At 38.5% G+C, this 25286-nt stretch overlaps 1 protein-coding gene across 1 annotated transcript; it reads right to left on the bottom strand.

Moving 5' to 3' along the window:
* Positions 1-1570: 1570 nt before the first annotated feature.
* LOC306919067 (DELTA-actitoxin-Afr1c-like) lies at positions 1571-18390 on the bottom strand (the record flags this gene model as incomplete). The annotated part of the gene is made up of 5 exons (XM_079531903.1): positions 18361-18390; positions 4684-4794; positions 2809-2989; positions 2645-2679; positions 1571-1802 (listed from the first exon to the last, which is right to left on the bottom strand). The coding sequence occupies exons 2-5, from the start codon at positions 4785-4787 to the stop codon at positions 1571-1573; spliced, it is 552 nt and encodes a 183-aa protein (XP_079388029.1). The 5' UTR covers positions 4788-4794; positions 18361-18390.
* Between the last annotated feature and the right edge of the window lie 6896 nt (positions 18391-25286).

The following is a 25286-nucleotide window of genomic DNA, read 5'->3' as shown; positions in this document are numbered from 1 at the left end:
CTCCCCAGACTGCAGCCTCCCCAGACTGCAGCCTCCCCAGTCTGCAGCCTCCCCAGACTGTAATCTATCTAAATGAAGACTGCAGCCTCCCCAGACTGCAGCCTCCCCACACTGTAATCTATCTAAATGAAGACTGCAGCCTCCCCAGACTGTAATCTATCTAAATGAAGTATGCAGCCTCCCCAGACTGCAGCCTCCCCAGACTGTAATCTATCTAAATGAAGACTGCAGCCTCCCCAGACTGCAGCCTCCCCAGACTGTAATCTATCTAAATGAAGTCTGCAGCCTCCCCAGACTGTAATCTATCTAAATGAAGACTGCAGCCTCCCCAGACTGCAGCCTCCCCAGACTGTAATCTATCTAAATGAAGACTGCAGCCTCCTCAGCCAATCAAATCATGTCGGGAGGAAACCTCATAACTCCAAACATTTTCAGGAAATGAAAAATATATTTTTTTCAGGAAATTAAGAAAACCTTATATTTTTTAAAACAAAGCAATACAGCCTCATCAAAGTTGGTGTTGTAACTTTATATATTGTCAACTACTTCCATGAGAGGGGGAGAGGTGGTGGAGTTAGCTGCTTTATCAGACATTTCGAGGGTCCAATGGAGTTAAGAGGTTTTGTCCAAAGCACTTTTTACTACTTTCCATTGGTTCAATAGCACTGATTTATGAAACAACACACAGACGTAAAGGGTGTTCAATAGCACTGATTTATGAAACAACACACAGACGTAAAGGGTGTTCAATAGCACTGATTTATGAAACAACACACAGACGTAAAGGCTGTGTCAATCAAAGTCATCAGTCATCTAAATACATTCATCTATTAAATAAAAATCACACCCGTGTGAAGTGAGGGCCGCTAATATATTAAAGTCTAATTCATGTTGATTAGGTGATGTATTGGTGTAGTATTCATTCAATTAACTATCATTTATCATTCATTGATTGATTTAATTCTTTATTAGACAGACATGTAAACAGCTTCAAACACTTGGTCTAAAAGCACCAGAAAAATAAAAAGTCCTTTGGGTTAAGATCGCTTTATTTGTCAATTGTTTTTCCATCTGCAAGCAGAGCCTCGGAAATGACTTTGTTTACATTCCAGACTAAATCCATAGACACACGCAGTGAACAGCTTGTCCCAGATCTCGAGATAGATAGATAGATAGATAGATAGATAGATAGATAGATAGATAGATAGATAGATAGATAGATAGATAGATAGATAGTTAACATGGTGACATGGTTTAACATGGACTAAGTATGGGTGTAAACAGCTTGTCCCAGACCTCTATAGGTAGGTAGCTATAGGTAGGTAGGTAGGTAGGTAGGTAGGTAGGTAGGTAGGTAGGTAGGTAGGTAGGTAGGTAGGTAGGTAGGTAGGTAGGTAGGTTTAACATGGACTAAGTATGGGTGTAAACAGCTTGTCCCAGACCTCTATAGGTAGGTAGGTAGGTAGGTAGGTAGGTAGGTAGGTAGGTAGGTAGGTAGGTAGGTAGGTAGGTAGGTAGGTAGGTAGGTATAGGTAGGTAGGTAGGTAGGTAGGTAGGTAGGTAGGTAGGTTTAACATGGACTAAGTATGGGTGTAAACAGCTTGTCCCAGACCTCCACCTTCAGGCTGGCAGCACCCATGGGTGACATGGTGGCCTTGACGTCCAGGTAGTTTCCCACGTAGTTGATTCCAGATCCGTTGGCCTCCGACCGCACGAACCCGCTCGGCTTCTTGTCGTAATACAGCTCTTTGTAGAGAGCCTCGTCACACTGGCGCCCCCTAGGGAACACTCCCACCGCAAACCTGTGGAGGAGAGGTCGAATGTCAACAAGACTCACTGGCGCCCCCTAGGGAACACTCCCACCGCAAACCTGTGGAGGAGACACTGAACATGTTTTCTGTGTTCTGCTAGTTCCAGTGTTGCCAAGTCTGCTTATTATAAGAGACTTCGGACTTGCTTTTTCTCTAAACAACAGTGCAGTTGTTTATTTGGTCTTGTTTCTAAAGTGTAGTTGTTTATTTGGTCTTGTTTCTAAAGTGTAGTAGTTTATTTGGGCTTGTTTCTAAAGTGTAGTTGTTTATTTGGTCTTGTTTCTAAAGTGTAGTTGTTTATTTGGGCTTGTTTCTAAAGTGTAGTTGTTTATTTGGGCTTGTTTCTAAAGTGTAGTTGTTTATTTGGGCTTGTTTCTAAAGTGTAGTTGTTTATTTGGGCTTGTTTCTAAAGTGTAGTTGTTTATTTGGTCTTGTTTCTAAAGTGTAGTTGTTTATTTGGTCTTGTTTCTAAAGTGTAGTTGTTTATTTGGTCTTGTTTCTAAAGTGTAGTTGTTTATTTGGTCTTGTTTCTAAAGTGTAGTTGTTTATTTGGTCTTGTTTCTAAAGTGTAGTTGTTTATTTGGTCTTGTTTCTAAAGTGTAGTTGTTTATTTGGGCTTGTTTCTAAGATATATGTCTTTATTGATAGGTTGAAAGTAGTCTGACAGGAAAGGGGGGGGGGGGGGGGGAGACACGCGGCAAAGGCCATCAGGATCGGGAGTCGAACCCGCGGCACGTCGTCAGGCTGGCTCAGCAGCCTCTAGAGGCCCAGACGGTGGAGCTAACCGTGGTAATTTGGTCTTGTTTCTAAAGTGTATATAAATTAAATATTACCAGTTCTTATAGAGCCTGTAGTCTCTGGGCACAGATAACATATGTTTATAGACATATAATAATAAATATACCAGTTAGAGCCTGTAGTCTCGGGGCACAGAGAACATGATATATTTATTATAAACATACCAGTTCTTGTACAGCCTGTAGTCGCGCGGCACAGAGAACATGACCGCCAGCGTCTCGATGTGGTCGTTCTGCGAGCGCTCCAGGAGGTCGTAGGTCAACACGCCCACGCTGCCCGTGGCGGCGGCGCTGCACTTGCTGAAGGTGCACACCTCGGCCTTCAGGGGGCGCACCGTGGGCTGGGGAGGGTTGTAGGTCTCCCCGCTCTCCAGGAACACCCTGAAGAAGAACACAATGAGAGGTCTAATTAACACCCTTCATTTAGTGCGGTCAAACGGTCCGTGAGCCATTGTTCAGTTGATCGCTGTAGCGCCACCCTTTGGTCGTCGGATTCGTGTCTAAGCAGGATGACATAACCCTTTACCAGTTTGCCGCATTTCGTAAAAAAAAACGCCTTTCTTGCACGGAGCGCCAACACAAGACATTATTTATAATTCAGGAGATGTAAAGGTCAGAGGTCAGATGTAAAGGTCAGAGGTCAGATGTCTGTGGAGACGTATACAATACGTGTATCAAAGTTGTATCGCAACTTTGTTCAACAGTTCATGAGCTATGCCTGTTCAAAGCATATGTAATACTTTGCAGAGTTTCGCAGAAAACAGCTTGGGGTATACACACTGCTCAGCCAATCAAATCATCGTTATGGGGTACACACACTGCTCAGCCAATCAAATCATCGCTATGGTGTACACACACTGCTCAGCCAATCAGATCATCGCTATGGGGTACACACACTGCTCAGCCAATCAGATCATCGCTATGGGGTACACACACTGCTCAGCCAATCAGATCATCGCTATGGGGTACACAACACACAGACACACAAAGCTGGCCATAGCAGGGGCTAGCCTAGCGCCACTCAAACATAATTACCGTGGGTTGATGAGACAGTAGTTAGTGGTCAGGTTGTTCATCTCTATGGTAACGTATGGTTAAGGTAGGTTAAGGTAGGTTAAGTTATGGTAATCTTACCGTGGGTTGATGAGACAGTAGTTAGTGGTCAGGTTGTTCATCTCTATGGTAACGTATGGTATGGTAGGGTAGGTTAAGGTAGGTTAAGTTATGGTAATCTTACCGTGGGTTGATGAGACAGTAGTTAGTGGTCAGGTTGTTCATCTCTATGGTAACATATGGTATGGTAGGGTAGGTTAAGGTAGGTTAAGGTAGGTTAAGGTAGGTTAAGTTATGGTAATCTTACCGTGGGTTGATGAGACAGTAGTTAGTGGTCAGGTTGTTCATCTCTATGGTAACGTATGGTATGGTAAGGTAGGTTAAGGTAGGTTAAGGTAGGTTAAGTTATGGTAATCTTACCGTGGGTTGATGAGACAGTAGTTAGTGGTCAGGTTGTTCATCTCTATGGTAACGTATGGTAGGGTAGGTTAAGGTAGGTTAAGGTAGGTTAAGGTAGGTTAAGTTATGGTAATCTTACCGTGGGTTGATGAGACAGTAGTTAGTGGTCAGGTTGTTCATCTCTATGGTAACATATGGTATGGTAGGGTAGGTTAAGGTAGGTTAAGGTAGGTTAAGTTATGGTAATCTTACCGTGGGTTGATGAGACAGTAGTTAGTGGTCAGGTTGTTCATCTCTATGGTAACGTATGGTATGGTAGGGTAGGTTAAGGTAGGTTAAGTTATGGTAATCTTATACCGTGGGTTGATGAGACAGTAGTTAGTGGTCAGGTTGTTCATCTCTATGGTAACATATGGTATGGTAGGGTAGGTTAAGGTAGGTTAAGGTGGGTTAAGGTAGGTTAAGGTAGGTTAAGGTAGGTTAAGGTAGGTTAAGTTATGGTAATCTTACCGTGGGTTGATAAGACAGTAGTTAGTGGTCAGGTTGTTCATCTCTATGGTAACATATGGTATGGTAGGGTAGGTTAAGGTAGGTTAAGGTAGGTTAAGTTATGGTAATCTTACCGTGGGTTGATGAGACAGTAGTTAGTGGTCAGGTTGTTCATCTCTATGGTTACGTGTCGTTTTGACGTGATGCTGGCAGCTGCTTCCTCTGCTGATTCTGACATGATGACACTACACACGCACGCACGCACGCACGCACGCACGCACGCACGCACGCACGCACGCAAGCACACACACACACACACACACACACACACACACACACACACACACACACACACACACACACGCGCGTGCGCACGCTCGTTATAAAGTTGTCATCTCTCCAGACATGTTGCAACAGAGTGTTTTCCTGCCACACCCGAAGGCAGCGTTCTTCAGGATGGGTTCTACACACTCTGCTACACCTTTAATTAATGAAATACTGGTAAATAAAACATTCTACACACTCTGCTACACCTTTAATGAATGAAATACTGGTAAATAAAACATTCTACACACTCTGCTAAACCTTTAATGAATGAAATACTGGTAAATAAAACATTCTACACACTCTGCTCAACCTTAATGAATGAAATACTGGTAAATAAAACATTCTACACACTCTGCTCAACCTTTAATGAATGAAATACTGGTAAATAAAACATTCTACATACTCTGCTAAACCTTAATGAATGAAATACTGGTAAATAAAACATTCTACACACTCTGCTAAACCTTAATGAATGAAATACTGGTAAATAAAACATTCTACACACTCTGCTAAACCTTAATGAATGAAATACTGGTAAATAAAACATTCTACACACTCTGCTCAACCTTTAATGAATGAAATACTGGTAAATAAAACATTCTACACACTCTGCTACACCTTTAATGAATGAAATACTGGTAAATAAAACATTCTACACACTCTGCTACACCTTTAATGAATGAAATACTGGTAAATAAAACATTCTACACACTCTGCTACACCTTTAATGAATGAAATACTGGTAAATAAAACATTCTACACACTCTGCTAAACCTTAATGAATGAAATACTGGTAAATAAAACATTCTACACACTCTGCTACACCTTTAATGAATGAAATACTGGTAAATAAAACATTCTACACACTCTGCTAAACCTTAATGAATGAAATACTGGTAAATAAAACATTCTACACACTCTGCTAAACCTTTAATGAATGAAATACTGGTAAATAAAACATTCTACACACTCTGCTAAACCTTTAATGAATGAAATACTGGTAAATAAAACATTCTACACACTCTGCTAAACCTTTAATGAATGACATACTGGTAAATAAAACATTCTACACACTCTGCTAAACCTTTAATGAATGAAATACTGGTAAATAAAACATTCTACACACTCTGCTAAACCTTTAATGAATGAAATACTGGTAAATAAAACATTCTACACACTCTGCTACACCTTTAATGAATGAAATACTGGTAAATAAAACATTCTACACACTCTGCTAAACCTTTAATGAATGAAATACTGGTAAATAAAACATTCTACACACTCTGCTAAACCTTAAAGAATGAAATACTGGTACATAAAACATTCTACACACTCTGCTAAACCTTAATGAATGAAATACTCGTAAATAAAACATTCTACACACTCTGCTCAACCTTTAATGAATGAAATACTGGTAAATAAAAACATAACAATATAATTCTGTCCAAAGGTGCAGAGAAACAGCGAGTTGAGAAAACAGGCTTAAAGGTTCACTTCTGGCCTAAAATATTGTCTCTATACATACTGTACATATACTGTACACATACTGTACATCCATGAATCCTCTTGCTGACCGGCTGTTTGTTTTATAGGGTTTATATGTGACCATAACATTAACATCCTGTTTTATAGGGTTTATATGTGACCATAACATTAACATCCTGTATAAGGCTGTTTGTTTTATAGGGTTTATATGTGACCATAACATTAACATCCTGTTTTATAGGGTTTATATGTGACCATAACATTAACATCCTGTATAAGGCTGTTTGTTTTATAGGGTTTATATGTGACCATAACATTAACATCCTGTATAAGGCTGTTTGTTTTATAGGGTTTATATGTGACCATAACATTAACATCCTGTATAAGGCTGTTTGTTTTATAGGGTTTATATGTGACCATAACATTAACATCCTGTATAAGGCTGTTTGTTTTATAGGGTTTATATGTGACCATAACATTAACATCCTGTATAAGGCTGTTTGTTTTATAGGGTTTATATGTGACCATAACATTAACATCCTGTATAAGGCTGTTTGTTTTATAGGGTTTATATGTGACCATAACATTAACATCCTGTATAAGGCTGTTTTATAGGGTTTATATGTGACCATAACATTAACATCATGTATAAGGCTGTTTGTTTTATAGGGTTTATATGTGACCATAACATTAACATCATGTATAAGGCTGTTTGTTTTATAAGGTTTATATGTGACCATAACATTAACATCCTGTATAAGGCTGTTTGTTTTATAGGGTTTATATGTGACCATAACATTAACATCCTGTTTTATAGGGTTTATATGTGACCATAACATTAACATCCTGTTTTATAGGGTTTATATGTGACCATAACATTAACATCCTGTATAAGGCTGTTTGTTTTATAGGGTTTATATGTGACCATAACATTAACATCCTGTATAAGGCTGTTTTATAGGGTTTATATGTGACCATAACATTAACATCCTGTATAAGGCTGTTTGTTTTATAGGGTTTATATGTGACCATAACATTAACATCCTGTATAAGGCTGTTTGTTTTATAGGGTTTATATGTGACCATAACATTAACATCCTGTATAAGGCTGTTTGTTTTATAGGGTTTATATGTGACCATAACATTAACATCCTGTATAAGGCTGTTTTATAGGGTTTATATGTGACCATAACATTAACATCATGTATAAGGCTGTTTGTTTTATAGGGTTTATATGTGACCATAACATTAACATCATGTATAAGGCTGTTTGTTTTATAGGGTTTATATGTGACCATAACATTAACATCCTGTATAAGGCTGTTTGTTTTATAGGGTTTATATGTGACCATAACATTAACATCCTGTTTTATAGGGTTTATATGTGACCATAACATTAACATCCTGTTTTATAGGGTTTATATGTGACCATAACATTAACATCCTGTATAAGGCTGTTTGTTTTATAGGGTTTATATGTGACCATAACATTAACATCCTGTTTTATAGGGTTTATATGTGACCATAACATTAACATCCCGTATAAGGCTGTTTGTTTTATAGGGTTTATATGTGACCATAACATTAACATCCTGTATAAGGCTGTTTGTTTTATAGGGGTTTATATGTGACCATAACATTAACATCCTGTATAAGGCTGTTTGTTTTATAGGGTTTATATGTGACCATAACATTAACATCCTGTATAAGGCTGTTTGTTTTATAGGGTTTATATGTGACCATAACATTAACATCCTGTATAAGGCTGTTTGTTTTATAGGGTTTATATGTGACCATAACATTAACATCCTGTATAAGGCTGTTTGTTTTATAGGGTTTATATGTGACCATAACATTAACATCCTGTATAAGGCTGTTTGTTTTATAGGGTTTATATGTGACCATAACATTAACATCCTGTATAAGGCTGTTTGTTTTATAGGGTTTATATGTGACCATAACATTAACATCCTGTATAAGGCTGTTTGTTTTATAGGGTTTATATGTGACCATAACATTAACATCCTGTATAAGGCTGTTTGTTTTATAGGGTTTATATGTGACCATAACATTAACATCCTGTACAAGGCTGTTTGTTTTATAGGGTTTATATGTGACCATAACATTAACATCATGTATAAGGCTGTTTGTTTTATAAGGTTTATATGTGACCATAACATTAACATCCTGTATAAGGCTGTTTGTTTTATAGGGTTTATATGTGACCATAACATTAACATCCTGTTTTATAGGGTTTATATGTGACCATAACATTAACATCCTGTTTTATAGGGTTTATATGTGACCATAACATTAACATCCTGTATAAGGCTGTTTGTTTTATAGGGTTTATATGTGACCATAACATTAACATCCTGTTTTATAGGGTTTATATGTGACCATAACATTAACATCCTGTATAAGGCTGTTTGTTTTATAGGGTTTATATGTGACCATAACATTAACATCCTGTATAAGGCTGTTTGTTTTATAGGGGTTTATATGTGACCATAACATTAACATCCTGTATAAGGCTGTTTGTTTTATAGGGTTTATATGTGACCAGAACATTAACATCCTGTTTTATAAGGTTTATATGTGACCATAACATTAACATCCTGTATAAGGCTGTTTGTTTTATAGGGTTTATATGTGACCATAACATTAACATCCTGTATAAGGCTGTTTGTTTTATAGGGTTTATATGTGACCATAACATTAACATCCTGTATAAGGCTGTTTGTTTTATAGGGTTTATATGTGACCATAACATTAACATCCTGTATAAGGCTGTTTGTTTTATAGGGTTTATATGTGACCATAACATTAACATCCTGTATAAGGCTGTTTGTTTTATAGGGTTTATATGTGACCATAACATTAACATCCTGTACAAGGCTGTTTGTTTTATAGGGTTTATATGTGACCATAACATTAACATCATGTATAAGGCTGTTTGTTTTATAAGGTTTATATGTGACCATAACATTAACATCCTGTATAAGGCTGTTTGTTTTATAGGGTTTATATGTGACCATAACATTAACATCCTGTTTTATAGGGTTTATATGTGACCATAACATTAACATCCTGTATAAGGCTGTTTGTTTTATAGGGTTTATATGTGACCATAACATTAACATCCTGTACAAGGCTGTTTGTTTTATAGGGTTTATATGTGACCATAACATTAACATCATGTATAAGGCTGTTTGTTTTATAAGGTTTATATGTGACCATAACATTAACATCCTGTATAAGGCTGTTTGTTTTATAGGGTTTATATGTGACCATAACATTAACATCCTGTTTTATAGGGTTTATATGTGACCATAACATTAACATCCTGTTTTATAGGGTTTATATGTGACCATAACATTAACATCCTGTATAAGGCTGTTTGTTTTATAGGGTTTATATGTGACCATAACATTAACATCCTGTTTTATAGGGTTTATATGTGACCATAACATTAACATCCCGTATAAGGCTGTTTGTTTTATAGGGTTTATATGTGACCATAACATTAACATCCTGTATAAGGCTGTTTGTTTTATAGGGTTTATATGTGACCATAACATTAACATCCTGTATAAGGCTGTTTGTTTTATAGGGGTTTATATGTGACCATAACATTAACATCCTGTATAAGGCTGTTTGTTTTATAGGGTTTATATGTGACCATAACATTAACATCCTGTATAAGGCTGTTTGTTTTATAGGGTTTATATGTGACCATAACATTAACATCCTGTATAAGGCTGTTTGTTTTATAGGGGTTTATATGTGACCATAACATTAACATCCTGTATAAGGCTGTTTGTTTTATAGGGTTTATATGTGACCATAACATTAACATCCTGTATAAGGCTGTTTGTTTTATAGGGTTTATATGTGACCATAACATTAACATCCTGTATAAGGCTGTTTGTTTTATAGGGTTTATATGTGACCATAACATTAACATCATGTATAAGGCTGTTTGTTTTATAGGGTTTATATGTGACCATAACATTAACATCCTGTATAAGGCTGTTTTATAGGGTTTATATGTGACCATAACATTAACATCCTGTATAAGGCTGTTTGTTTTATAGGGGTTTATATGTGACCAGAACATTAACATCCTGTTTTATAAGGTTTATATGTGACCATAACATTAACATCCTGTATAAGGCTGTTTGTTTTATAGGGTTTATATGTGACCATAACATTAACATCCTGTATAAGGCTGTTTGTTTTATAGGGTTTATATGTGACCATAACATTAACATCCTGTATAAGGCTGTTTGTTTTATAGGGTTTATATGTGACCATAACATTAACATCCTGTATAAGGCTGTTTGTTTTATAGGGTTTATATGTGACCATAACATTAACATCCTGTATAAGGCTGTTTGTTTTATAGGGTTTATATGTGACCATAACATTAACATCCTGTACAAGGCTGTTTGTTTTATAGGGTTTATATGTGACCATAACATTAACATCATGTATAAGGCTGTTTGTTTTATAAGGTTTATATGTGACCATAACATTAACATCCTGTATAAGGCTGTTTGTTTTATAGGGTTTATATGTGACCATAACATTAACATCCTGTTTTATAGGGTTTATATGTGACCATAACATTAACATCCTGTTTTATAGGGTTTATATGTGACCATAACATTAACATCCTGTATAAGGCTGTTTGTTTTATAGGGTTTATATGTGACCATAACATTAACATCCTGTTTTATAGGGTTTATATGTGACCATAACATTAACATCCTGTATAAGGCTGTTTGTTTTATAGGGTTTATATGTGACCAGAACATTAACATCCTGTTTTATAAGGTTTATATGTGACCATAACATTAACATCCTGTATAAGGCTGTTTGTTTTATAGGGTTTATATGTGACCATAACATTAACATCCTGTATAAGGCTGTTTGTTTTATAGGGTTTATATGTGACCATAACATTAACATCCTGTATAAGGCTGTTTGTTTTATAGGGTTTATATGTGACCATAACATTAACATCCTGTATAAGGCTGTTTGTTTTATAGGGTTTATATGTGACCATAACATTAACATCCTGTATAAGGCTGTTTGTTTTATAGGGTTTATATGTGACCATAACATTAACATCCTGTACAAGGCTGTTTGTTTTATAGGGTTTATATGTGACCATAACATTAACATCATGTATAAGGCTGTTTGTTTTATAAGGTTTATATGTGACCATAACATTAACATCCTGTATAAGGCTGTTTGTTTTATAGGGTTTATATGTGACCATAACATTAACATCCTGTTTTATAGGGTTTATATGTGACCATAACATTAACATCCTGTTTTATAGGGTTTATATGTGACCATAACATTAACATCCTGTATAAGGCTGTTTGTTTTATAGGGTTTATATGTGACCATAACATTAACATCCTGTTTTATAGGGTTTATATGTGACCATAACATTAACATCCTGTATAAGGAGGGGTTTATATGTGACCATAACATTAACATCCTGTATAAGGCTGTTTGTTTTATAGGGGTTTATATGTGACCATAACATTAACATCCTGTTTTATAGGGTTTATATGTGACCATAACATTAACATCCTGTATAAGGCTGTTTGTTTTATAGGGTTTATATGTGACCATAACATTAACATCCTGTATAAGGCTGTTTGTTTTATAGGGTTTATATGTGACCATAACATTAACATCCTGTATAAGGCTGTTTGTTTTATAGGGTTTATATGTGACCATAACATTAACATCCTGTATAAGGCTGTTTGTTTTATAGGGTTTATATGTGACCATAACATTAACATCCTGTATAAGGCTGTTTTATAGGGTTTATATGTGACCATAACATTAACATCATGTATAAGGCTGTTTGTTTTATAGGGTTTATATGTGACCATAACATTAACATCATGTATAAGGCTGTTTGTTTTATAAGGTTTATATGTGACCATAACATTAACATCCTGTATAAGGCTGTTTGTTTTATAGGGTTTATATGTGACCATAACATTAACATCCTGTTTTATAGGGTTTATATGTGACCATAACATTAACATCCTGTTTTATAGGGTTTATATGTGACCATAACATTAACATCCTGTATAAGGCTGTTTGTTTTATAGGGTTTATATGTGACCATAACATTAACATCCTGTATAAGGCTGTTTTATAGGGTTTATATGTGACCATAACATTAACATCCTGTATAAGGCTGTTTGTTTTATAGGGTTTATATGTGACCATAACATTAACATCCTGTATAAGGCTGTTTGTTTTATAGGGTTTATATGTGACCATAACATTAACATCCTGTATAAGGCTGTTTGTTTTATAGGGTTTATATGTGACCATAACATTAACATCCTGTATAAGGCTGTTTTATAGGGTTTATATGTGACCATAACATTAACATCATGTATAAGGCTGTTTGTTTTATAGGGTTTATATGTGACCATAACATTAACATCATGTATAAGGCTGTTTGTTTTATAGGGTTTATATGTGACCATAACATTAACATCCTGTATAAGGCTGTTTGTTTTATAGGGTTTATATGTGACCATAACATTAACATCCTGTTTTATAGGGTTTATATGTGACCATAACATTAACATCCTGTTTTATAGGGTTTATATGTGACCATAACATTAACATCCTGTATAAGGCTGTTTGTTTTATAGGGTTTATATGTGACCATAACATTAACATCCTGTTTTATAGGGTTTATATGTGACCATAACATTAACATCCCGTATAAGGCTGTTTGTTTTATAGGGTTTATATGTGACCATAACATTAACATCCTGTATAAGGCTGTTTGTTTTATAGGGGTTTATATGTGACCATAACATTAACATCCTGTATAAGGCTGTTTGTTTTATAGGGTTTATATGTGACCATAACATTAACATCCTGTATAAGGCTGTTTGTTTTATAGGGTTTATATGTGACCATAACATTAACATCCTGTATAAGGCTGTTTGTTTTATAGGGTTTATATGTGACCATAACATTAACATCCTGTATAAGGCTGTTTGTTTTATAGGGTTTATATGTGACCATAACATTAACATCCTGTATAAGGCTGTTTGTTTTATAGGGTTTATATGTGACCATAACATTAACATCCTGTATAAGGCTGTTTGTTTTATAGGGTTTATATGTGACCATAACATTAACATCCTGTATAAGGCTGTTTGTTTTATAGGGTTTATATGTGACCATAACATTAACATCCTGTATAAGGCTGTTTGTTTTATAGGGTTTATATGTGACCATAACATTAACATCCTGTACAAGGCTGTTTGTTTTATAGGGTTTATATGTGACCATAACATTAACATCATGTATAAGGCTGTTTGTTTTATAAGGTTTATATGTGACCATAACATTAACATCCTGTATAAGGCTGTTTGTTTTATAGGGTTTATATGTGACCATAACATTAACATCCTGTTTTATAGGGTTTATATGTGACCATAACATTAACATCCTGTTTTATAGGGTTTATATGTGACCATAACATTAACATCCTGTATAAGGCTGTTTGTTTTATAGGGTTTATATGTGACCATAACATTAACATCCTGTTTTATAGGGTTTATATGTGACCATAACATTAACATCCTGTATAAGGCTGTTTGTTTTATAGGGTTTATATGTGACCATAACATTAACATCCTGTATAAGGCTGTTTGTTTTATAGGGGTTTATATGTGACCATAACATTAACATCCTGTATAAGGCTGTTTGTTTTATAGGGTTTATATGTGACCAGAACATTAACATCCTGTTTTATAAGGTTTATATGTGACCATAACATTAACATCCTGTATAAGGCTGTTTGTTTTATAGGGTTTATATGTGACCATAACATTAACATCCTGTATAAGGCTGTTTGTTTTATAGGGTTTATATGTGACCATAACATTAACATCCTGTATAAGGCTGTTTGTTTTATAGGGTTTATATGTGACCATAACATTAACATCCTGTATAAGGCTGTTTGTTTTATAGGGTTTATATGTGACCATAACATTAACATCCTGTATAAGGCTGTTTGTTTTATAGGGTTTATATGTGACCATAACATTAACATCCTGTACAAGGCTGTTTGTTTTATAGGGTTTATATGTGACCATAACATTAACATCATGTATAAGGCTGTTTGTTTTATAAGGTTTATATGTGACCATAACATTAACATCCTGTATAAGGCTGTTTGTTTTATAGGGTTTATATGTGACCATAACATTAACATCCTGTTTTATAGGGTTTATATGTGACCATAACATTAACATCCTGTATAAGGCTGTTTGTTTTATAGGGTTTATATGTGACCATAACATTAACATCCTGTACAAGGCTGTTTGTTTTATAGGGTTTATATGTGACCATAACATTAACATCATGTATAAGGCTGTTTGTTTTATAAGGTTTATATGTGACCATAACATTAACATCCTGTATAAGGCTGTTTGTTTTATAGGGTTTATATGTGACCATAACATTAACATCCTGTTTTATAGGGTTTATATGTGACCATAACATTAACATCCTGTTTTATAGGGTTTATATGTGACCATAACATTAACATCCTGTATAAGGCTGTTTGTTTTATAGGGTTTATATGTGACCATAACATTAACATCCTGTTTTATAGGGTTTATATGTGACCATAACATTAACATCCCGTATAAGGCTGTTTGTTTTATAGGGTTTATATGTGACCATAACATTAACATCCTGTATAAGGCTGTTTGTTTTATAGGGTTTATATGTGACCATAACATTAACATCCTGTATAAGGCTGTTTGTTTTATAGGGGTTTATATGTGACCATAACATTAACATCCTGTATAAGGCTGTTTGTTTTATAGGGTTTATATGTGACCATAACATTAACATCCTGTATAAGGCTGTTTGTTTTATAGGGTTTATATGTGACCATAACATTAACATCCTGTATAAGGCTGTTTGTTTTATAGGGGTTTATATGTGACCATAACATTAACATCCTGTATAAGGCTGTTTGTTTTATAGGGTTTATATGTGACCATAACATTAACATCCTGTATAAGGCTGTTTGTTTTATAGGGTTTATATGTGACCATAACATTAACATCCTGTATAAGGCTGTTTGTTTTATAGGGTTTATATGTGACCATAACATTAACATCATGTATAAGGCTGTTTGTTTTATAGGGTTTATATGTGACCATAACATTAACATCCTGTATAAGGCTGTTTTATAGGGTTTATATGTGACCATAACATTAACATCCTGTATAAGGCTGTTTGTTTTATAGGGGTTTATATGTGACCAGAACATTAACATCCTGTTTTATAAGGTTTATATGTGACCATAACATTAACATCCTGTATAAGGCTGTTTGTTTTATAGGGTTTATATGTGACCATAACATTAACATCCTGTATAAGGCTGTTTGTTTTATAGGGTTTATATGTGACCATAACATTAACATCCTGTATAAGGCTGTTTGTTTTATAGGGTTTATATGTGACCATAACATTAACATCCTGTATAAGGCTGTTTGTTTTATAGGGTTTATATGTGACCATAACATTAACATCCTGTATAAGGCTGTTTGTTTTATAGGGTTTATATGTGACCATAACATTAACATCCTGTACAAGGCTGTTTGTTTTATAGGGTTTATATGTGACCATAACATTAACATCATGTATAAGGCTGTTTGTTTTATAAGGTTTATATGTGACCATAACATTAACATCCTGTATAAGGCTGTTTGTTTTATAGGGTTTATATGTGACCATAACATTAACATCCTGTTTTATAGGGTTTATATGTGACCATAACATTAACATCCTGTTTTATAGGGTTTATATGTGACCATAACATTAACATCCTGTATAAGGCTGTTTGTTTTATAGGGTTTATATGTGACCATAACATTAACATCCTGTTTTATAGGGTTTATATGTGACCATAACATTAACATCCTGTATAAGGCTGTTTGTTTTATAGGGTTTATATGTGACCAGAACATTAACATCCTGTTTTATAAGGTTTATATGTGACCATAACATTAACATCCTGTATAAGGCTGTTTGTTTTATAGGGTTTATATGTGACCATAACATTAACATCCTGTATAAGGCTGTTTGTTTTATAGGGTTTATATGTGACCATAACATTAACATCCTGTATAAGGCTGTTTGTTTTATAGGGTTTATATGTGACCATAACATTAACATCCTGTATAAGGCTGTTTGTTTTATAGGGTTTATATGTGACCATAACATTAACATCCTGTATAAGGCTGTTTGTTTTATAGGGTTTATATGTGACCATAACATTAACATCCTGTACAAGGCTGTTTGTTTTATAGGGTTTATATGTGACCATAACATTAACATCATGTATAAGGCTGTTTGTTTTATAAGGTTTATATGTGACCATAACATTAACATCCTGTATAAGGCTGTTTGTTTTATAGGGTTTATATGTGACCATAACATTAACATCCTGTTTTATAGGGTTTATATGTGACCATAACATTAACATCCTGTTTTATAGGGTTTATATGTGACCATAACATTAACATCCTGTATAAGGCTGTTTGTTTTATAGGGTTTATATGTGACCATAACATTAACATCCTGTTTTATAGGGTTTATATGTGACCATAACATTAACATCCTGTATAAGGAGGGGTTTATATGTGACCATAACATTAACATCCTGTATAAGGCTGTTTGTTTTATAGGGGTTTATATGTGACCATAACATTAACATCCTGTTTTATAGGGTTTATATGTGACCATAACATTAACATCCTGTATAAGGCTGTTTGTTTTATAGGGTTTATATGTGACCATAACATTAACATCCTGTATAAGGCTGTTTGTTTTATAGGGTTTATATGTGACCATAACATTAACATCCTGTATAAGGCTGTTTGTTTTATAGGGTTTATATGTGACCATAACATTAACATCCTGTATAAGGCTGTTTGTTTTATAGGGTTTATATGTGACCATAACATTAACATCCTGTATAAGGCTGTTTGTTTTATAGGGTTTATATGTGACCAGAACATTAACATCCTGTTTTATAAGGTTTATATGTGACCATAACATTAACATCCTGTATAAGGCTGTTTGTTTTATAGGGTTTATATGTGACCATAACATTAACATCCTGTATAAGGCTGTTTGTTTTATAGGGTTTATTTGTGACCATAACATTAACATCCTGTATAAGGCTGTTTGTTTTATAGGGTTTATATGTGACCATAACATTAACATCCTGTATAAGGCTGTTTGTTTTATAGGGTTTATATGTGACCATAACATTAACATCCTGTATAAGGCTGTTTGTTTTATAGGGTTTATATGTGACCATAACATTAACATCCTGTATAAGGCTGTTTGTTTTATAGGGTTTATATGTGACCATAACATTAACATCCTGTATAAGGCTGTTTTATAGGGTTTATATGTGACCATAACATTAACATCCTGTTTTATAGGGTTTATATGTGACCATAACATTAACATCCTGTATAAGGCTGTTTTATAGGGTTTATATGTGACCATAACATTAACATGCTGTATAAGGCTGTTTTATACATTTCATTATGCTTTATGTATTGGATTCAGAATCATGAAAACCCCAGATTGACGCATGCCACTTAAATGCTACTTAAATGCTACTTAACCCATTTAGGCCTGACGAAAAATAAATAAAACGTTCGCTCTGAAAGAATAAATATGCAAAGATTTGTGCCGCATTTTTTTACGATTTTTCAAAAATAGCAGACCTACAAGCTCGTAGCGCGCCACTCGGTGGCGCACTACGAGCTTGTAGATCATAAATATAGATCATAAATATACAGTAACATAAACATACAGTAACAAACTGCATCTGTTAAATTACATTTCAATAAAATCATAAACTCTCTTTATTAAATCTATATGTTGAAGTTTCTCACCTGTAGAGAAGAGCTGTTTCCACTCCCTGATCCCACACGGATAATACAGCATTCAGAGAGAGGTGGGGCGTGTGTGTGTGTGTGTGTGTGTGTGTGTGTGTGTGTGTGTGTGTGTGTGTGTGTGTGTGTGTGTGTGTGTGTGTGTGTGTGTGTGTGTGTGTGGAGGAAATATTTGTTCATACCAGGATCAGGAATTAAGGAACCTCATAACTCCAAAGTTTTTTTTTTTTTTTTGATGCCCTTCTTGCACAGACTGTCACACAAACATATGTAGTTCTGGGTTTATTCCCGCATGTGTCTGTACAGTGTACACATGTGTGCGTGTGCAATTCAGCCATCTGATTGGTCCCTGACGGACCAACCAGCAGGCCCTTTCTGCCCTGTTTATGTTGAATTTGCTAAAACATCATTTATGGGAAAAACTAAAAACAAACACGTTATGCCCTGCAGTCACCGTGCTGACCTGTGATGTCCCTTTTTACTGACACCAAGTTTAAAATAGGAACTGAACTCACAGAATATCAACACGAAGCAACTGGAAAACACCTTATTTCAATGGTGGTGGATGGAGAGAGAGGATTTTTGTCCAACCACGAAACGGCAACCAATGGGTGCGAAGAGGGGCACAACCAGGTGCGGGACTTGACAAAGGGTAAATTGTGATGCATGTGCAAATAAACTGATTCTACTCTGCATAAAATCACAAATAAACTGATTCTACTCTGCATAAAATCACAAATAAACTGATTCTACTCTGCATAAAATCACAAATAAACTGATTCTACTCTGCATAAAATCACAAATAAACTGATTCTACTCTGCATAAAATCACAAATAAACTGATTCTACTCTGCATAAAATCACAAATAAACGGATTCTGAATTAAATGAACTGATAGTTCAGTGACAGTTAATCGCTTCAGTGAAACTGTAATTAATAAGTAAGTAATAAATAACAATAAACTAATTGGATCACAACATGTTGGAGATACATGGTATTCTGCTGACAGAGAGTATTATGTGATGTCACAATGCCAGTATAAACTCCCTCCTTAAGCACACACTGCAGGTCTGGACAATACGCACGCACGCACGCACGCACGCACGCACACGCACACACACACACACACACACACACACACACACACACACACACAGCAGGTCTGAACAAGACTACACCGTGCTACTCTGTTAGTTTCATGGTGTCGGTACAAACGGAACAAACCTTCTGGTGTTGTCAAGCATTATGTTATACTTTAGCTATTGAAAAATAGCAGATCTACAAGCTCAGAGCGCGGCACCGAGTGCAGCGCTATGAGCTTGTAGGTCTGCTATTTTTGGAAAATCGTTAAAATGTGGCGCAAATCTTTGAACAGATATTCTTTCAGAGTGAAACTTTTAACTCAAATCTTTGCTTCTGGCGGGGGGGGGGGGGGGGGGGGGGTCCCTGGGACTACATATTTCCAGATTGGGGTCTGCGGCCAAATACAGATCATTCCGGGGGTCCAAATACAGATCATTCTGGGGGTCCAAATACAGATCATTCTGGGGGTCCAAATACAGATCATTCCGGGGGTCCAAATACAGATCATTCTGGGGGTCCAAATACAGATCATTCTGGGGGTCCAAATACAGATCATTCTGGGGGTCCAAATACAGATCATTCTGGGGGTCCAAATACAGATCATTCTGGGGGTCCTTGACATGAAATATTGAGCACCACTGAACATAGGTATTTCAGAAAACTGTCAGGATTTAGAAGATTTCTTTTTAATTTCGATGTCAGGCCTAAAACATCCGACTCCACAGTGTCCATAGACAGATGTACCCTAAAACATCCGACTCCACAGTGTCCATAGACAGATGTACTCTAACCCTAACCCTAAAACATCCGACTCCACAGTGTCCATAGACAGATGTACTCTAACCCTAACCCTAAAACATCCGACTCCACAGTGTCCATAAACATCCGACTCCACAGTGTCCATAGACAGATGTACTCTCATGAAACATCCGACTCCACAGTGTCCATAGACAGATGTACTCTCCTAAAACATCCGACTCCACAGTGTCCATAAACATCCGACTCCACAGTGTCCATAGACAGATGTACTCTCCTAAAACATCCGACTCCACAGTGTCCATAGACAGATGTACTCTCCTAAAACATCCGACTCCACAGTGTCCATAAACATCCGACTCCACAGTGTCCATAGACAGATGTACTCTCATGAAACATCCGACTAGGAGTCTAGCTGTCAGAGTAGGAGTCTAGCTGTCAGAGTAGGAGTCTAGGAGTCTAGCTGTCAGAGTAGGAGTCTAGCTGTCAGTAGGAGTCTAGCTGTCAGAGTAGTAGTCTAGCTGTCAGAGTAGTAGTCTAACTGTCAGAGTAGGAGTCTAGCTGTCAGAGTAGGAGTCTAGCTGTCAGTAGGAGTCTAGCTGTCAGAGTAGGAGTCTAGCTGTCAGTAGGAGTCTAGCTGTCAGAGTAGGAGTCTAGCTGTCAGAGTAGGAGTCTAGCTGTCAGAGTAGGAGTCTAGCTGTCAGAGTAGGAGTCTAGCTGTCAGTAGGAGTCTAGCTGTCAGAGTAGTAGTCTAGCTGTCAGAGTAGTAGTCTAGCTGTCAGAGTAGGAGTCTAACTGTCAGAGTAGTAGTCTAACTGTCAGAGTAGTAGTCTAACTGTCAGAGTAGGAGTCTAGCTGTCAGAGTAGTAGTCTAGCTGTCAGTAGGAGTCTAGCTGTCAGAGTAGTAGTCTAACTGTCAGAGTAGGAGTCTAGCTGTCAGAGTAGTAGTCTAGCTGTCAGAGTAGTAGTCTAGCTGTCAGTAGGAGTCTAGCTGTCAGAGTAGGAGTCTAGCTGTCAGAGTAGGAGTCTAGCTGTCAGAGTAGGAGTCTAGCTGTCAGAGTAGTAGTCTAGCTGTCAGAGTAGGAGTCTAGCTGTCAGAGTAGGAGTCTAGCTGTCAGAGTAGGAGTCTAGCTGTCAGAGTAGTAGTCTAACTGTCAGAGTAGGAGTCTAGCTGTCAGAGTAGTAGTCTAACTGTCAGAGTAGGAGTCTAGCTGTCAGAGTAGGAGTCTAGCTGTCAGAGTAGTAGTCTAACTGTCAGAGTAGGAGTCTAGCTGTCAGAGTAGGAGTCTAGCTGTCAGAGTAGGAGTCTAGCTGTCAGAGTAGTAGTCTAGCTCTAGCTGTCAGAGTAGTAGTCTAACTGTCAGAGTAGTAGTCTAGCTGTCAGAGTAGGAGTCTAGCTGTCAGAGTAGGAGTCTAGCTGTCAGAGTAGGAGTGTAGCTGTCAGAGTAGTAGTCTAGCTGTCAGAGTAGGAGTCTAACTGTCAGAGTAGGAGTCTAGCTGTCAGAGTAGGAGTCTAGCTGGCAGAGTAGGAGTCTAGCTGTCAGTAGTACAGTCAGTACTAGCCTGTCAGAAGCTGCTGGTGAATGAATGTCTGATGTGTGTCGTCTTGTTTCATAATAATGTCACCGTGGCTTCGGTCTATTCTCAGAATGGTTTTGTTTTCCTCACTGTGACGCAGCAGAGCAACTTGAGCCTTCGTTGGCCCAACCTATGGAGCTGCTGCCCCTCCTATTGGCCCAGCCTATGGAGCTGCTGCCCCTCCTATTGGCCCAGCCTATGGAGCTGCTGCCCCTCCTATTGGCCCAGCCTATGGAGCTGCTGCCCCTCCTATTGGCCCAGCCTATGGAGCTGCTGCCCCTCCTATTGGCCCAGCCTATGGAGCTGCTGCCCCTATTGGCCCAGCCTATGGAGCTGCTGCCCCTCCTATTGGCCCAGCCTATGGAGCTGCTGCCCCTCCTATTGGCCCAGCCTATGGAGCTGCTGCCCCTCCTATTGGCCCAGCCTATGGAGCTGCTGCCCCTCCTATTGGCCCAACCTATGCTGCTGCCCCTCCTATTGGCCCAACCTATGCTGCTGCCCCTCCTATTGGCCCAGCCTATGGAGCTGCTGCCCCTCCTATTGGCCCAGCCTATGGAGCTGCTGCCCCTCCTATTGGCCCAGCCTATGGAGCTGCTGCCCCTCCTATTGGCCCAGCCTATGGAGCTGCTGCCCCTCCTATTGGCCCAGCCTATGGAGCTGCTGCCCCTCCTATTGGCCCAGCCTATGGAGCTGCTGCCCCTATTGGCCCAGCCTATGGAGCTGCTGCCCCTCCTATTGGCCCAGCCTATGGAGCTGCTGCCCCTCCTATTGGCCCAGCCTATGGAGCTGCTGCCCCTCCTATTGGCCCAGCCTATGGAGCTGCTGCCCCTCCTATTGGCCCAACCTATGCTGCTGCCCCTCCTATTGGCCCAACCTATGCTGCTGCCCCTCCTATTGGCCCAGCCTATGGAGCTGCTGCCCCTCCTATTGGCCCAGCCTATGGAGCTGCTGCCCCTCCTATTGGCCCAGCCTATGGAGCTGCTGCCCCTCCTATTGGCCCAGCCTATGGAGCTGCTGCCCCTCCTATTGGCCCAGCCTATGGAGCTGCTGCCCCTCCTAGCTAGTAGCACTGCAGTCCACTTTACAGTCAGCCAGGTTTGAAGTTCACTCGTAAAACAATACTAATATCTAACCGATGTGTTGACAGACATTTACTGGTCGACCTCTTCAAGACGTTTTACCACCAAGCCTGCTAACCCACCCCACACACTGGGTACAGACAGCCTGCTAAACCACCGCACACACTGGGTACAGCCTGCTAAACCACCCCACACACTGGGTACAGACAGCCTGCTAAACCACCCCACACACTGGGTACAGACAGCCTGCTAACCCACCCCACACACTGGGTACAGACAGCCTGCTAACCCACCCCACACACTGGGTACAGCCAGCCTGCTAAACCACCCCACACACTGGGTACAGCCTGCTAAACCACCCCACACACTGGGTACAGACAGCCTGCTAACCCACCCCACACACTGGGTACAGACAGCCTGCTAAACCACCCCACACACTGGGTACAGACAGCCTGCTAAACCACCGCACACACTGGGTACAGACAGCCTGCTAAACCACCCCACACACTGGGTACAGACAGCCTGCTAACCCACCCCACACACTGGGTACAGACAGCCTGCTAACCCACCCCACACACTGGGTACAGCCAGCCTGCTAACCCACCCCACACACTGGGTACAGACAGCCCTAAACCACCCCACACACTGGGTACAGCCAGCCTGCTAACCCACCCCACACACTGGGTACAGACAGCCCTAAACCACCCCACACACTGGGTACAGACAGCCTGCTAAACCACCCCACACACTGGGTACAGACAGCCTGCTAACCCACCCCACACACTGGGTACAGACAGCCTGCTAAACCACCCCACACACTGGGTACAGACAGCCTGCTAACCCACCCCACACACTGGGTACAGACAGCCTGCTAACCCACCCCACACACTGGGTACAGACAGCCCTAAACCACCCCACACACTGGGTACAGACAGCCTGCTAAACCACCCCACACACTGGGTACAGACAGCCTGCTAACCCACCCCACACACTGGGTACAGACAGCCTGCTAAACCACCCCACACACTGGGTACAGACAGCCTGCTAACCCACCCCACACCCACCCCACACTTATAATAATAATACAAAATAAAAATAAATTGCAACTGAATGGCTGGAATATGGAAATGAAGAGTTTACATTGATTGATTGATTGAAATATGTATTAACAGTTTGCAGAATTACAGTACATTTCAAGCACAAACTCAATACAAAGACTGTTAACTGTGAGTGGACGACCCAATTAAGCATTACACTTGTTTACAAGAGGGTCCACCATGTTCAATTCATCAAAACATTTAGAGACGTACAAATAGACACTTCTATAGACAAAGAACAGAACAGGAATTCATCATAGAGGTAAAAAGGGAAAAGAGACATATACAGTGAGGGGGGGGGGGGGGGGAGGGGGGGGGGGGAACACTACACTATATATAGTACACATAGTACATGCATAAACTTTCCTTAATGATTATATCTGGGTTCAGTATTCATTTATGATATATTTTCTCTATTATAAGGTTATTTTTGCAGTCAGTTTGTATTGGGGGTGGGGAGGGGGTGCGGGTCGGGGGTCGCGAGACATGGCCAAAGCGTTTCCAACATTAGGCTGTACAAATGTTTGAAATGCCCAACATTCAAATGTATACTATATTGGGCTTTAAATGTCTTTAAAGACACATTTATAACATTCATAGAGAAACAAAATAAAAGATAATCTACTATGAATAATTTAAATATTACTAAAAGATCAACAACAAAGTAAAGGAAGAGTTATCAGGCGTCCTGTGTCTGTTTGGTGCATTGCGGGACATTGGCGCCACCCTGTGGTTGTCTGTGTTCATCACATCACCAGGTTGCCAAAGCCCAGATTCATTCTGCAAAAACACAGCAGATCTACAAGCTCACAGAAAGCGCGTTGTGTTGCTGTGAGTGAGCTTGTAGATCAGATATTTTCGTGACGGAGCATAAATTAAATTAAATTAGACATTAAACGTAGTGTTCGTTTTGGCGGAAGTGCTTTCATTGTTTTTTACCGTGATATTATAACATAAATGGAGTTGGAACAACTGAGGTTCGGGAGGTTTGGCCAAGCAGATGACAACCTAGCTCAACCCACCTGCCACTGCCAACTCCACCCTTGCCACCCTTGCCAACCACTCACCCACCTCCAACCAGCCTGGCCACTCCTCCCTCACCTACCACCGGGGGTATTTAAACACAAGTTTAAAAAAATGCCAGTGTGCCAGTTTCCAGTAAACACAGCACACACTAACGCCAAGAGAATTGATACGCGTATTAATTCTTTATCTAGCTCATCTCACCAGCCTCAGAATGGTCACTCTGCCCAACATTTACCACACAGACGACGAGGCTCCAGCCACCGGCCCCTTTGCCGCCGCCACCGAACCCGGTACTCACCTGCTGAAC

Source organism: Electrona antarctica, assembly GCF_951216825.1.
Source record: "Electrona antarctica genome assembly, contig: scaffold_487, whole genome shotgun sequence".
In the NCBI taxonomy this organism is placed as follows: domain Eukaryota; kingdom Metazoa; phylum Chordata; class Actinopteri; order Myctophiformes; family Myctophidae; genus Electrona; species Electrona antarctica.
Note: the sequence above shows the minus strand (reverse complement) of the source record. Positions and strands in the feature narration are given on the sequence as shown.